This window comes from Rhinolophus sinicus, chromosome 9 (genome assembly GCF_057876585.1).
Source record: "Rhinolophus sinicus isolate RSI-liver-muscle chromosome 9, RSI-T2T, whole genome shotgun sequence".
NCBI lineage: Eukaryota > Metazoa > Chordata > Mammalia > Chiroptera > Rhinolophidae > Rhinolophus > Rhinolophus sinicus.
This window is the reverse complement of record NC_142509.1, coordinates 35,645,304-35,659,654: the sequence shown is the minus strand read 5'-3', so window position 1 is coordinate 35,659,654 and position 14,351 is coordinate 35,645,304. Positions and strand designations below refer to the sequence as shown.

The window sequence follows — 14,351 nt, the reverse complement described above, 5'->3', positions numbered from 1 at the left end:
TCAAGGCTGGGACCAGCGCTTAAGCCCCCCCTCCCCGGACAGGTCGTCTTAACCATGACTCGATATTGCTGGAAACACAAAGTGTTTGGGGGAAACGGTGGCTGGAGTCCAGTGACACAAGGTGCTGCCAGTATTTACACCTTTTCTTGTCCAAAACCGGTGGCCTCGGGACACTGAAGGCGAAGGCCTGGATAGGGACCGTGAAGCCGGAAGAGCCTCAGCACCGCTGACAAGGGCAGAGACCAGGACCCCAGCCCCTCTCGCTCCCGTTGCGGACCCCGGACCCATAAAGCCTCCCAAAGGGGGAAAGACCCAAAGGGGATGCGTTAAGTCAAGGGGTCCCCAGGCGACCGAGCCCCACAACCCTCGTTCTGTCAAAGAAGGGCGTGCGGCTGGGCAGGTGGCGCCGCCCGGGGGTCGCCGGGTCCCTACCTGTAGGCCAGGGTCATGCACTCGAAGAGCTTGGTGAGCGAGGCGTCGATGGACAGGTGGCAGGAGCTGGTCTTGCCGAAGCTGTAGGTCTGGCACGTCTGCTTGTTGACGGTGTCGAAATCGTAGCCCTTCTTGGGCGGGTGCTCGCGGTGCGGCGACGACACCATGAAGTGGCCGCTGTGAATGATCTGCTGGCGGCGCGGAGGCTCTTCGCGGCCCGGCCCGGCCCGGGACGGCGGCGGCGCGGCGCTCGCGTGGGCCCGGGCCGGGGTGGACGCTCCGGAGGCGGGCGGTGGGGACGGCTCATCCGTGTCGGAATCGTCGTCGTCCTCAGGCACCGGGGGCTTGAGCAGCGCCGGGCGGTCCCGGCTGCTGGGCCGGCGCGGGGAGCACATGAAGACGTCGGCGGCCATGGGGAGACCCCGCCGGGGGCATCCCCCGGGGGCCCGGCGCGACGCGGGCGAGCGAGGGTGAGGGGACGCCGGCCCGGCCCGCGCGGGGACTGCCCGCGAGCGCGCGGCGGGGCGGGAGGGGGACGGCGCAGGCTGACGGGGGCGCCTGGGCGCCGGCCCCGGAGTGACGACACCGGCTCCTCTCGGCCAATCGGCGGCCCGCCTCGGCCTCTTAAAGGCGCAGGGGAGCCTTTCCGCGTCTAGGCGGACAAAAAGAAAAAAACAAGGGGGAGCCGGAGGCCACGCCTCCAAGCCCCGCCCCTAGCCTCCCCCTTCCCTCCGGGTAGCCGGGGTGCAGTGGGACGCGGTGGCCAGGTTGTGCCACTCGCCAGTGTGGTGGCCTAGAAGAGGCGTTGACCGAGGAGGCCGTGCTGACCCCGCCTGGCGCTCCGGGGAATCTCCCTACAGCCCGGCAACGGGCGGGGCGGGGCGGGCCCTCCACGTGGTGAGTGGGGGTGGGGCTCCTTCCTCCTCCCAAGCCCGGCTTCTCCTGCAGGGCCCGGAACTGGGTCCTAACAGCTCATCCCTGATGTGGCTGGGCGCTATGGTGGTTGTCCCCATTTTATTGATGAGAAGACTGAGTCGTTGAATACCAAAGGGATTTTTCTAACGGGAAAACAAGATCAAGAACTCTTCTCACTGAGACCTTACATCCACAGAGATGGAAACTGGTTCTGCCAAGTTAAGGCACTTTCCTGAGGCATCACAGTTAGTAGGTGGCAGAGCCACCAGCACCTTTAACTACAACTGAAAATACTGTCATTCTTACTAAGTTCTTAAGTTTGGAGGGCAAACCGGCCTCTAAACAATTCCAAAAGGGGAAATTCTGAGCCATAGTTTTGTTTCCTGTCAAGTGGGGAACAAAAATTCCTATGCCTCAGAAAGTTGTGACAGTTTAAAACATGACTATAAAATGCTTACTTAACACAGCACCTAGCACAGAATAAGCGCTAAATAAACGTACTAGGGAGTGAAAGAATTGAACCAACCAGACCAGACGGACAGAATAAAGCCAATACTCAAACAGAAAAAGCTGTTTCATGTGATTCAACCTAATAGTTAACATTTCTAGAAACCTGTCAAGGTTTCAGCGACTCAAAGCCAGCCTGGGATGGGGGACGGTGTGGGGAGGGTGGGAGTGGCAGGTCATCAAGAGGGCCAGTGAGGCCACCTTGGTCCCTGAGCACTCATCCTAGCACCAGCAGGGCCACCAAGTCCTCCACAGTGGCTGCCGTGCACTACTTTGAAGTCAGTTTTGCTTCCAGATTTGGGTGGAGGCTGATTGCCCAGCCCCACCCTCCTCCTAAAGGGTAGGGTGTTGGGAATGGAAGGGACAAAGGCTCACCAAATTGGCTGCACTAACTCCTTTCCTGGATGTCTCCAAGGAGGGGTAGGTCACAAGGGACTGGCAGCTTCCAGTGTGAGTTTGAGATCTGCCCCCCTCTTTCCCCAAACCACCATTCTGAACTCATGTTGCAAATATCTGAAAGTCCGCCCTTTGAGTTGCCTTCCTTTATCTGAAAAATTTTCTTCTTGGTAAACTCTTAAATGCCCAACTACATTTGACACAGCAATTCCACTTCTAGAGTTTTATCCTAAGGACATGTGTACAAGGATGATTGTAACATTATTTATAAAGAGTGAACAGAAACAATATAATTTCTAACAAGGGAATTTGTTGATATATTATAGCCCCAAATATAACAGAACACTACATATTAAATAATGCAAATGTATATTAATTGATATGGAAAGAAGTCCATGATATATTGTTGGATGGAAAAAATGACTTTTAAAAAGTTATCAGTAGTTTGATAACAATTTCAAAACTAAGTAAATTCACATATTTATGTGTGTATGTCAGAAAGTGCACCATAATGTTAACTTTTGCTCTCTGGTTATCTCTGGGTGGGGTGATTTTTATTTTCTTCTTTATGTTTATATTTTCTAATTTCCAAAAGAAACAATTATTACTAGTATACTTTTTTTTGGAGTTTACTCTTTATTTCTGTTTGGTTTCTCAACACAAATGACATTCATGAGGGAGGATGTACACTTTTTTTAATTCAAAAACAAAATAAATATCAATTTCCTAGAAGGAGATGGCCTCTTAAGGCTAATGTTAAAAACTAGCAATCTGTGGGCCATGTTCAGTGCACAAACACGCTTTGTTTAATCCTCACTATAAGTTCCTAAAGGTTGTATCAGAGAAGAAATAAGACTTGAGGAAAATCACAGTTAAAAATGAAGGAAGCAGAGGACCACCAAGAGTGAGATGTGGAGAGTGCTCCAAGCTCACAATCAGCAGCGAGAAGGAGGTTCAGGGAATTGTGGAGATGCTTGCAAAGGATCTAGGCTGATGGCCCCCACCTCCCTTCCTACTGAGTAGTGGGCAGTGACTGCAAGTGCACAGAAGGACACGCAGGGCAGTGCGCCAGGGAGCCGACAACTCTCATGAAGGACAAAGAGCTCCCATACCCAACAAACCATAAGAACACAGCCAGCCATCTCCTCTCCAAAAATCAGAAGCATTGTAATCACTCCATGGTAATCAAATCAGCAATTGGGCAAATAAGAATTCCTAAATACAAACCATTAAAGACCAGCAAAAAATTAAGGAAAGCCAGTGCTCTGGAAGAAAGCTACCTGAGAACCAACAAGAGAAAAAGTTAACAGAACAAACAGAAGAATTAAAATAATTAATAGCCCTAAAAAGAATATGGAAGATTCTGCATGCGTTAAGCAGCAACCCATTATGGAAAAGAAGCAAATAAAGGTCTTGGAAAATAAATAGAAATACAAAATTATGAGTTAAAAAAAAAAAGCTGAGTTGAATATCAAAATGAATATGGTTGGAAAACACAATAGTAAGCTAAAAGATTAATCTGACAATTTCTCCCAGAAAACTTCCAAAAGGACAAAAGGAAGTTAAGTGACATGGAAGATACACCCAAAAGTTCCAACACCTGCCTAATAGTTCTAGAAAGAAAGAGGAAAGTGTGTGTGCGTGTGTGAGAGAGAGACAGAGAGACAGAGAGAGACAGAGAGGAAAAGTGGAGAAAAGAAAAAATGAAAGCAATAAAAGAAAATTTCCCAGTGCTGAAAATACAAGCCTTCGTTCGATATGCTTCAATATAGGCTGTGCTGAATCCCGCCCAGATCTCAATGGCTTAAACCCACAATCCTGTGCTTCTGGTTCAAATAACCTATCTATTGGCTACCTGTCCATCACAGGTTGGCAGTGGGCTCTGCTGATTGTAGTCACTTCAAGATTCATGCTGACAGAGCAGCCACCATGGAAATGTGTGCCCATCACTGTGGCAGGCAGAAGAGAGAGCTCACTAGACCCTTGCATTGTCAATCACATGGTCTGGCCCAGAAGTGAAATGTACTCACAACTCATTGGCCAGAACCAATCACATGGCCACACCCAACCTCAAGGGAGCCAGGAAGTACAATAATCTGATAATATGACGGGAAAACAGACAGCCAGAAATAGTTGGTGACCAGCACTGATGACTGGTGACAACTATTCCTTTGGATTTCAAAGGTTCCCATGCGTGCAATACCACAGAGGACTCTCAAAACATTACGATAAGTAAAAGAAGCCAGACTTAAAAGATCATATGTTGTTTGATTCCAATATATGATCTTTTATGACATCTGGAAAAAGCAAAATGATAGGGACAGAAAGCAGATCAGTGGTTGCCAGGAAAGGAACGAGGGAACTACTTAGGGTGGTGGTTACAGGACTGTGTAAACTTCTCAAAACTCAGAGAAATGTATACCTGGAAAGGGTGAATTTCACTATATATAAATTATACCTCAATAAATCTTGTAAGATAAAAGGTTAAATGGCCTTTTCATCCGTAGGCCATATTTGAAAGAATTACTAGAAATTGTTCTCCCGTAAAACAAAAATTCAAGTAAGAGAAAGATATAGGACACAAGAAACAGTGTAAAGCAAAAACTAAAACTTAAGGGCCAGCCCAGTGGCTCAGGCGGTTAGAGCTCCATGCTCCTAACTCTGAAGGCTGCCGGTTCGATTCCCACATGGGCCAGTGGGCTCTCAACCACAAGGTTGCCAGTTCAATTCCTCAAGTCCCGCAAGGGATGGATGGTGGGCAGCGCCCCCTGCAACTAGCAATGGCAACTGGACCTGGAGCTGAGCTGCGCCCTCCACAACTAAGACTGAAAGAACAACAACTTGAAGCTGAACGGCACCCTCCACAACTAAGATTGGAAGGACAACAACTTGACTTGGAAAGAAGTCCTGGAAGTATGTGCACACTGTTCCCCAAACAAGTCCTGTTCCCCTTCCCCAATAAAAATCTTTAAAAACAAAACAAAACTAAACTAAAACTTAAAATTGAATTTTAAAAATTATGATTTTAAAGACTTTTATAAAATATACAGTTTTTTAAAAAATCAAATCATGTTAGAAGGCTTATCATTAAAAACAGTAGTCCCCAAGACTATACTTTCAGGGGTCATTTCTATAGTTCGTTACTAGAGAAGTTTCTCTGATCGTGTAGAGCACCCGAAACCACGAGGAGTTGCAGTGTTCTCTCCTGAGCGTGAAGCCGGCTCTTGGTGTTGTGTTTGCAACTGTCATTAGCCATTGATGATCGTTCTTCTCTTCTTCTCTTCCTTTGGAAGAGTGAGAGGGAGAGAACGCAGGCTGAGTGGTTTCGTGTATTAGATTAAAAAAAAAACACACAAAAAAACAGTAGTCCCCTATCTGGCCCACTCACCCATGCTGTTTACTGCCTGTCCAGAACTGGTTGTTCAGTCATATCCACCTCTTCCCTAAACGTAATCACCTTCAAATTTTTTAGTTATTACTTCCAGTATTTATCTCCACATTAAAAAAATACTCATATATTCTAGAATCATCAATTTCAGATGAATGATTTTACTTTATTATGCACCTCTTTCCTCACCCATTCTACCAATATAGTTAAGTCATATTTTGTTAAATTTATATTCAATGTTTTTATGACTTTTGACCACAAAATAGTGTGTGTTCTTCAGCCAAGTTGTGCACTATGATTTATTTTCCTTTATTGTCCAAATTTTTGTTTTTCCTGGAGTTAACAATTGCCTCACTATTTTCCCATTTGCTTAGCTTTCTTTGAAACTATGGTTTAAGTCTTTCCACACCATCCAATAGCTTTGTTAAATACCTCTCAACATAATTTTCACAGACATCGAACCAGCAACCTTGGTGTTATTAGCACCTCGCTCTAACCAACTGAGCTAACCAGCCACCCTGTTGGAGCTTCTTGATGTTACGTTTGAGACATCCAATGTCATTCTTATACTGGACCCTTTTTCCGTGACCTGTTTTTCTCTCTGGGAGTGTTTAGAATCTTCTATCCTTGGTGTTCTGAATTTCATTATTATGTGCTTTGGTGTGGGTCCTCTTAAACTTCATGAGGTTAGGCACTTTTGTGAGCATTTAACCTGGAGGTTCATGTCGTCAGGTGAGGGAGGGATATTTTGTTATATTCTTCAAATGATTGTTTTCTCCCTTTCATTTTTTTCTTGTCTCTGGAACTTCCATTAGATGTTGAACTTGCTGAATCAACTCTCTAATTGTATTATAAATTCTGATTTGTCTCTCTTTGACTTAGTTTTAGGGAAATTTTACGAAAAGTTCATGTCACACTTAAATTTTTTTTCTTAGAAGTCTTTCTCACTTTCTGAGTGTTACTGCTTCATGTAGAGGCATCGTTTTCTTATTTCAAGGATGCAGTATTGTCCCATCGATGCAACAATATTATTTTGAGTTTATTTGAAGTTATCTTTTGCTCCCCGCATTGTTTACATTTCTTTCTCTCCGCCTTCTCCTTCTCTCCTCCATTAGTTTGCTTTGAACTCTCTCTTTAGGTGGGAAGTTTTCCTCCAAAGCCTGATGCCCAGTAGGATGACACAGCATCAGTGTGTATGGCAGGAACGTAGCTCATCAACTTGTGAGTCCGTCTGGGGCCAGGCAGCTTTAAGGTTGGAGACTCCTAACTCTGAACCTGGAGGTCTTTTCTCTGGGTGGTTCAGATTGCACAGATGACCTCCAGTTGCCTTCTGGGAGTGTTAAGCCTGGCTACTGAATCTCTGGAGCAAGGCCAAGGAAGGGTCTACAGTCGTGCCGTTCGTTCTGTCCATTGCCACTAAATTGCCACCCATTCTTGCAGCCTCTGGCACCCCACTCCCTGCACTCCTCTGTGCCTACTGTCTGATTTCGCAAGCCTCCCTGATTTAATTTCTCCAGACACTAAATCTCTTGTCTCCAGCGGAAGAGAGAGTGGGGCAGTCAATCAAGATTGTGCAGCATTGGGGGTGTTTACCTGGAGGTCTGTTTCATATGCAGACCTTTCAACCGATCCCTGCTTTAAAGAAAAAGAAAAAAAAAGTTTATTGGGATTTTTTTTCAATCCCTGCTTTTTAATCCTTTGCTTTTTGCAGTCCCTAATGCCTCCTATTCCTGAGATTTTCTAGGATTCCGGGGACCACTGGTCTGTTCGGTGGGATCTACTTCTGTACCACTTGGGTCTGTTCTCCCTCCATCCTCCTTTCCTTTTTCATATACTGCGGTTTGGGGCTACAGATGTTGCTTAATTTCACTAAATACCAATTTTCTGCTTCTGCTTCTCATTTTCCTGTACTTTGGCGGTGATTTTTGAGAAAAAGATAGGGGTGACCATGCCTTTACAATAGTAAAAACCAATATCTAAACAGGTTTTTTTTAATTGACTTAGTTGCTAACATTTTTAAAATCATGACATTTCATGTAAACACGAGAACGTTAGGATTTTCTTGAACTATCAGAAGAACACTGGGCCCTTACTGGTTCCACATGGCAGCAGGTGGAGCTACGGAGCAGCTATCCTTTGTAGACACAGCATGTGCTCTTCAGCTTTCCACAGTCCCCACCACGCCCTATTGTCCCCACGTGTTTTGCTTATTTACATTACCTGAGTTTGAAATCCCTGTGCAGCCACATTATTAGCTGTGCCCCTGAGTGGTGAGCCATAGGAGAGGTGAGGGTTACAGAAGGAAGGGGGCACCGGGAATCAGACCCAGGCGGTTGGGAACCGAAGAAGGTGAGAGGGTTCTGGGGACAAAACTTTCACAATCTGGGGATAATTAACCTCCTTCTTAGGGCTGTTGTGAGGACTGAGGGAGTTAATATATGTGAAGTACTTCAAACAGTGCCTGGCACGTAATATGCGGTGCTATGTTGGCTATTATTATTTCTGTTTTGTTTTATCGGGGTATAAATTACATACAGGAACGTTCTCTCTTTTTAGTGTGCAGTTCCACAAGTTTTGACAAACATATACAGTCACGTAATCCCACCTCAATCGTGATACGGAATAGTTCCAATGCACGCACACAATTCCCTGTCCCTTTTGCTGTCAACCCCTCTCTCCACTCCCGTCCCCCCGCAGCCACTGAACTTTTTTTTAAATCGCTTCTTCTCCCTATTGTTTTGCCCTTTCCAGAATGTCATATAAATGGAATCATTTGGGAAGTAGCAGCCTTGAGCCTGGCTTCTTTTCACTTAGCATAACGCATCCGAGATTCTTCTCTATTATTGCATGTATCTGGAGTTTATTTCTTCTTATTTCTGAGTAAGATTTTATTTTATGAAGGTACCACAGTTTGTCGCTTTATTCACCAGTTCAAGGCCATTTCAGTTGTTTCCAGTTTTGGGTGATTACGAATGAGGCCACTGTAAACATTTACATACAGGCTTCTGTACATTTTGATTTCTCCTAGATAAATACCTAGGAGTGGGATTTGCCAGGTTGTACGGTAAGTTTATGTTTAACTTCATAAGGACCTGCCAAACTCTTTTCTCAATGGCTGTCCCATTTTCCCTTCCCACCAGCATGTAGTTTTCTAGTCGCTCTGCGTCCTCACCAGCACTTCGTATGCTCTGTTGTCATGCGAGTGTAGTGACATATCCTTGTGATTTCAGTTTGTGTTTCCCTAACAGCTAATGATGCTGAACTTTTCATATGCTTATTTGCTTCCTGTATATTTTCTTTGATGAAGTGTCTATGCAAATATTTTGCTAGTTTTTCTTGGAGGGCGGGGGTGTTAACTTCCTTACTATTGAGTTTTGAGAGTTCTTTTTATATTCTAGACACCAGTCCTTTATCAGACACATGTTTTGCAGGACTCATCTGTGCATTCGTGGCTTGTCTCTTCATTCTCTTAACAGCGCCTTTAGCAGAGCAGAAGCTTGGGATTTTGATGCAGTCCAATTTGTCAGTTTTTTTCTTTTATAGTTAATGCATTGATGTCTAAAAGTGCTTTGCCTAACCCATGGTCACAAAGACTTTCTCCTGCTATCCTCTAGAATTTTTAGCTACGTTTGGCCCATCCATGTTGAGTGAATTTTGCTATTAGGTGCAAGATACAGGCTGAGGGTCATTCATTTTGCACAGGGATATCCAATGGTTCCAGCATGAATTGTTGACTATTTGCAATGTTTGTTATCACTGTCATGACACCCTGCTGTTCTGGGGGCTGAGGGCCCACAAGGGGACATCCTGGCCCCTCACCTTCCTCAAACCTAACAGCTGGGGCCTGTTGCAGTTCTTTGCTGGCAGAAGAATTGGTTTCAGGTCGCTTTACCTCCTCCTCTCTCTCTTCCTGAAATCTCTTACATAAAACAAACCGTGAAAGGGCAGGGGTGGCCTAGCGGTCTGGCAACGTCCCTTTGAAAATAAACAAGTGCAGAAACTGAAAGGCAGCGGCTATCTCTGGGGACCTACTAGGAGAAACAGTTTGCGGCTGGAGCATCCGCAGCGCGTGGCTGTGCCGCCCTGGCCACACGGCAGGTCGGACACAGGGAAGCCAACAGGATCCCGATTGCTTCAGGTGTCACCTCTGGCCAGGGAGACCCTCTGACAGACACCTCTGCAGGGAGGGGTCACGCTGCTGGGGAACATCTAACCGTGGTGGGAGCTGGCAGACTTTCATGGCTGAACAGCCTTTGAAGGGAAATTGAGGCACATGGGGAGTGGTAGTGAAGAAATACAGGCATGTGGGTTTGGGATTTTTTTTTTTTTTTTGAGCTTTATAGAGGTATAATGTACATCCCATGAAATTCACCCACTTTAAGTGTACAATTCATAAGCATTTCCTCCCACATCTATGCATTCAGTCCTTGTTCCCAGCCCAAGACAACCCAGGCTCTACCTTCTGTCTCCATAGTTTTACTTTTTCCAGAAATGTCACATAAATGCGATCATACAGCCTGTGATCACAGTGGGATTTCAAGTCAGAATCTAACAAGGACGCCAGAGCGCCAGGTCAGCAAGCACACGTGCACCGAGGGCCTCCCCTGCCTGCCTGCCGTGTCACCTGCGGGCACCGTTGTCTCTGAACTTCAATCTTCACATTTTAAGATGGGGCTACAAATTGATCCCACTCTCAGGGTTGAAGCGAAGGTGAAATGAGGTGATGGAGTTCTAACATCTTGCATATTCATACTACTCCATAGAAACTGGAAGCAGACCCGACACCCAGCAGCTGAAGGATGGGTAAGTACGGACGTTGTCATGTCCTCACCCCATGGAAGATTCTCCAGCAATGACAATGAATGGCTTCCAATGGCATGAAACAATATAGATGAATGTCACCAACGTCACATTGACTGAAAGGAGCCAGACACAAAAGAGCACATACTGTACAAGTCCATGAATATAAAGTCCAAAAACAGGCAAAATTCACCTGTGCAAAGAGAAGTCGAGGGCAGGGACTGGAAGGCACAGGAGGGAGACATCTGGGGGCTAATAATTTGCTGTTTCTTGATCTCAGTGCTGGTTAGGCAGGTGTATTCAGTGTGGGGGAACTCACTGAGCTACCGTGTTTCCCTGAAAATAAGACCTAGCTGGACCATCAGCTCTAATGCATCTTTTGGAGCAAAAATTTATATAAGACCTGGTCTTATTTTACTATAACATAAGACCGGGTCTTATAGTCTTATATTAATTTTTGCTCCAAAAGATGCATTCGAACTGATTATCCGGCTAGGTCTTATTTTTGAGGAAGCACAGTACACCCTTATATGTGGAGAACAAATTCAGAAAAGTCTTGCTTTGTGCCTTGGCACATAGTAGGTAATTATTATTTTTCAACTACGCCGTGTTTCAACAGGAAAGTGTGATCAAGTGCAAGGGTTGGCCAGCTTTTTCTGTAGAGGGCCAAATGATAAATATTTTCAACTTCGCGAGCCATACAGTATCTGTAGCAACTACTCAACTCTGCTGTTGTATCTCGAACAATATGTAAATGAGTAAGTGTGGCTGTATTCCCATAATACTTTATTTACGGAGACGAGTGGCAGGCCGGATTTGCTGACCCCTGGTCTGGTGGAAGACAGGCTGTGCTCCAAAGCCTCCTTCACTGAGTGCCTGCCTGCAGGACCCTGTTCGGTCACTTCCCTGCCTCGGTTTTCCTATCTGTATAATGGGGAGGCAGGTCCCTGCTCTAAACCACCGTTTAGGTGTTGCAAGGAGGTCAAGGGAGCTCATAACTGAGAGATCCCTGAAGGAGATAAGGGCAGATGTTATTCCTGCCAAAGTCTGAAGAGAGAAAGACATTATCCCCAAGTCACCAAGGACAGCCATGGGTACCAGTGTCTAGGGGTATCCCAGAGGGAGACAGGACCCACAGACCTGCCACCACATCTTGATCCTTGTCTCTGAGAGGCCTTTCCAAGAGCCTGTGGCAGGACAACAATGGGAAAGAGAGAGACTGGAAAAATGCGTCCCCAGTGGACTGTCCCTTTGAGACCCAGGGCCTGAGCTCCCTGCTCCAGCCGGCTTTCCTGAATGGCCACCGCCTGCGATGAGGACGTGTCCTCAAACCTCCATCTTTGCTCACGCCCTTCCCTCAGCCAGAATGCTTCCCCTTCTGCCTGTTTCCTGGTGGGCTCCTTCTCATCCCCCACGCGTGGCTCGGGCTTGGATCACCTGGGACCCACTGGCTGGATAACTCGTGTCAATCATCTGGGGAAGAGGTGAGTCTTCAGAGAGCAAGGTGAAACTCAGAGGACAAGCCCAGGGAAGCTGCGGGTGAGCAGTTGTTGCCTTTCTCTGTGTCTCATTTTCTAAGAGCTGGACTTTTGGAGTCTAGACATGCTTGAGGGTGATAATTATAATAGTAATAACAATAGCAGCTACCATTGATTGAGAGACTACGTGCCAAGGCTCATCCCAAGCACTTTACATGGGTTCATTCATTGAATCCTCACAAGAACCCAACTAGGCACTATTATTCTCCCCACTTTCCAGATGAGGAAACTGGGGCCCACAGAGGTTAAAACAGTTACCTGAGATCCCACAGCTCTAAAGTGCTGGAGCTCTGAGGATTATAGAAGAGGCTGCTCCAGAAGTCCAAAATGGGTCCATGATATCCTGTTTACTTCCTTGTCATCAGCTGTGAAACTTCCAAGTCCTTGTCACATGGGAGCATTGAAAGGGGAACAGTTTGGAGGGGAAGAGAGACACTCAGTTAGGAGTCAGAGCTACCATCTCAGCAACCACCTCTCCTGGATTTGTCCAGGAGACACTCCAAGCCCTTGAATAGAGAGCTGGGAGCTCACAAGGGAAAGGCCCAGTAAAAATTGACCTAAACTATAAAGGGCATTTATTGGCCCAAAAGTTGAAAAGTTCAGGAGGGCTGGTTTCAGGGCTTACTGGGCCTAAGTGCTTAAATGCTGCTCTCTGGAAGCTCACACTCACCATCTTTCAACTCTCTCCTGTGTTGGCTTCATTCTCAGGCAGGCTTCTCTCCACCTTGGAGCAAGGTGGCTCCAGCAGCTCCATTTCACAATTCCAGCAAACACTCTAGTAGCACGCTTTCCCAGCAGTTCCTGCAAAAATCCCAGGGCGGACTCTCATTGGGCCACCAGGTCATGTGATCACCCCTGAACTCATTGCTGTCGCCAGAGGGCGGGACCTGAGCTACATGGCCACCCTTGGGACTGGGAGTAGGCAAGGGCGACCCCTACTGGAAAAAGAAGGGAATGCAATTGGCAAAGGCAACCTAGCAGCCTCGGGAGGAAAATATGCGTTCCTCACCTAGATGTGTGGTGGGTAGACTTGGCCTTTAGGGGTTGCAGTCTCGCCTCAGACAGACCACCGATTTCCATGACACTTGTTGACTTGGTTCAGACTCAGACCTGGGCCAGAGCTTTCTGTGTCTGCTCCCCCAGCCCAGCTGGGGTACCTATCTGCAGTACCCATTGCCTCACAACACCTGGGGACAAACAGGCCCTCCAGTCACCTCCCAGCCTCCTGCTTGGCCTACTGTCCCAGGTCCCTAGCTGTCCTGCCCCACCTCTAGTCTGGCCTTTTCCAATCCATGCCACTCACTGGCAACTCCATCCCCAGTCCAGCAGAGCCCTCACTCAGAAACCTACAGCCACTCTTTCTCATCCACAAAGAAAAACAAGCTTCTTAGCTCCGTCTCTGGGCTTCCTCCACTATCCTAGAAGCCTCCCTGACACCGCTATCAAAATGCACCACTCCCCTAATTCCAAACTGTGTCAGCCACCCTACAGCACTGGCTCACTTCTCTGCCCAGAAGGAAAGGGTCAAGTTTGAGTATTGCTGCCCAGGGCCCAGCACACAGATGGTCCTCCACAAATGGCAGTAAAGCCGTGTGCACAGCTGCTTCTCGGTGGAGATGAGAGGAAGTCAGCTCCACAGAGATAGACAGGGAGCTGAGAGAAACAGAGAAGTCAAGAGAGACAGAGAATGTGAAACAGAATGACTGAGAAACACAGACCCAGGAGGAGTGGAGACAATGAATGGCAGAGAGAGGAGAGGAGGACCATAGAGACGCGTCTGGAAGGAAGGGAACTTCATTCATCCAGGACAGATCCAGAGAACAGACACACAGTGAAGACAGAAAAGGGGGCAGCAAATGAGTGCCAGCTAAAGCTTTTTTTTTTTTTTTTTTTTAAGCAAACAAGGCCCCTGTGATCTGTGTTCTGTCAAGCTGAACTTTCCATATCAGGAGTTTATTTCACTGAGCAGCCGGTCCTGGTAAAAACACTGGAACAGTTAAAAAGGAACAGGGTGGGGAGGAGAGGCAGAAAAACAAGGAGAGAACATTTGCCTCCAGGTCGGTCAACAGTGAGACTTGGCACAGACCTCACTAAAACAATATTCCCACCCCTTCCCCACTCCCTGCTGCCCCAGCGACGGGTTTCAGGTGGAAGAGGAGGAAATGAGACTGGACAGAGAAAAAAGTCAACTGTGTCTGAGCTGACAGAGAGAGAGCGCGTGAGTGGCTGGGAGGGGAAAGGCCCCTGGGAAGGTTCTGGTCCTGGCTTGATCACAAGTCACCAGATGGTGAGTTAAGACAGGTCAGAACAAAGCTGCAATCCACCTGTGATGTGGGCTGACCTCTCAGAGTCCCTGCCATGGACCACAACCTCCC

General features: G+C 47.0%; 1 protein-coding gene and 1 non-coding gene across 3 annotated transcripts in view; one reads left to right on the top strand and one right to left on the bottom strand.

Annotated features, from left to right (window-relative positions):
* The window catches only part of MLXIP (MLX interacting protein), a 53,607-nt gene extending 52,312 nt beyond the window's left edge, over nt 1–1,295 (bottom strand). The window contains exon 1 of one of the 2 annotated variants that reach the window (XM_019734047.3): nt 433–1,295. In XM_019734047.3, the coding sequence (XP_019589606.3) occupies nt 433–845 (413 nt within the window). In that variant the 5' untranslated portion in view covers nt 846–1,295. The remainder of the gene's footprint in view (nt 1–432) is intronic. The other variant, XM_019734048.3, reaches the window with a different exon arrangement.
* Nucleotides 1,296–5,355: 4,060 nt separating this feature from the next.
* On the top strand, nt 5,356–5,574 carry LOC141569290 (small nucleolar RNA U3). The gene has a single exon (XR_012492797.2). It is a non-coding gene; the product is annotated as a small nucleolar RNA U3 (small nucleolar RNA).
* The last annotated feature ends 8,777 nt before the right edge of the window (nt 5,575–14,351 follow it).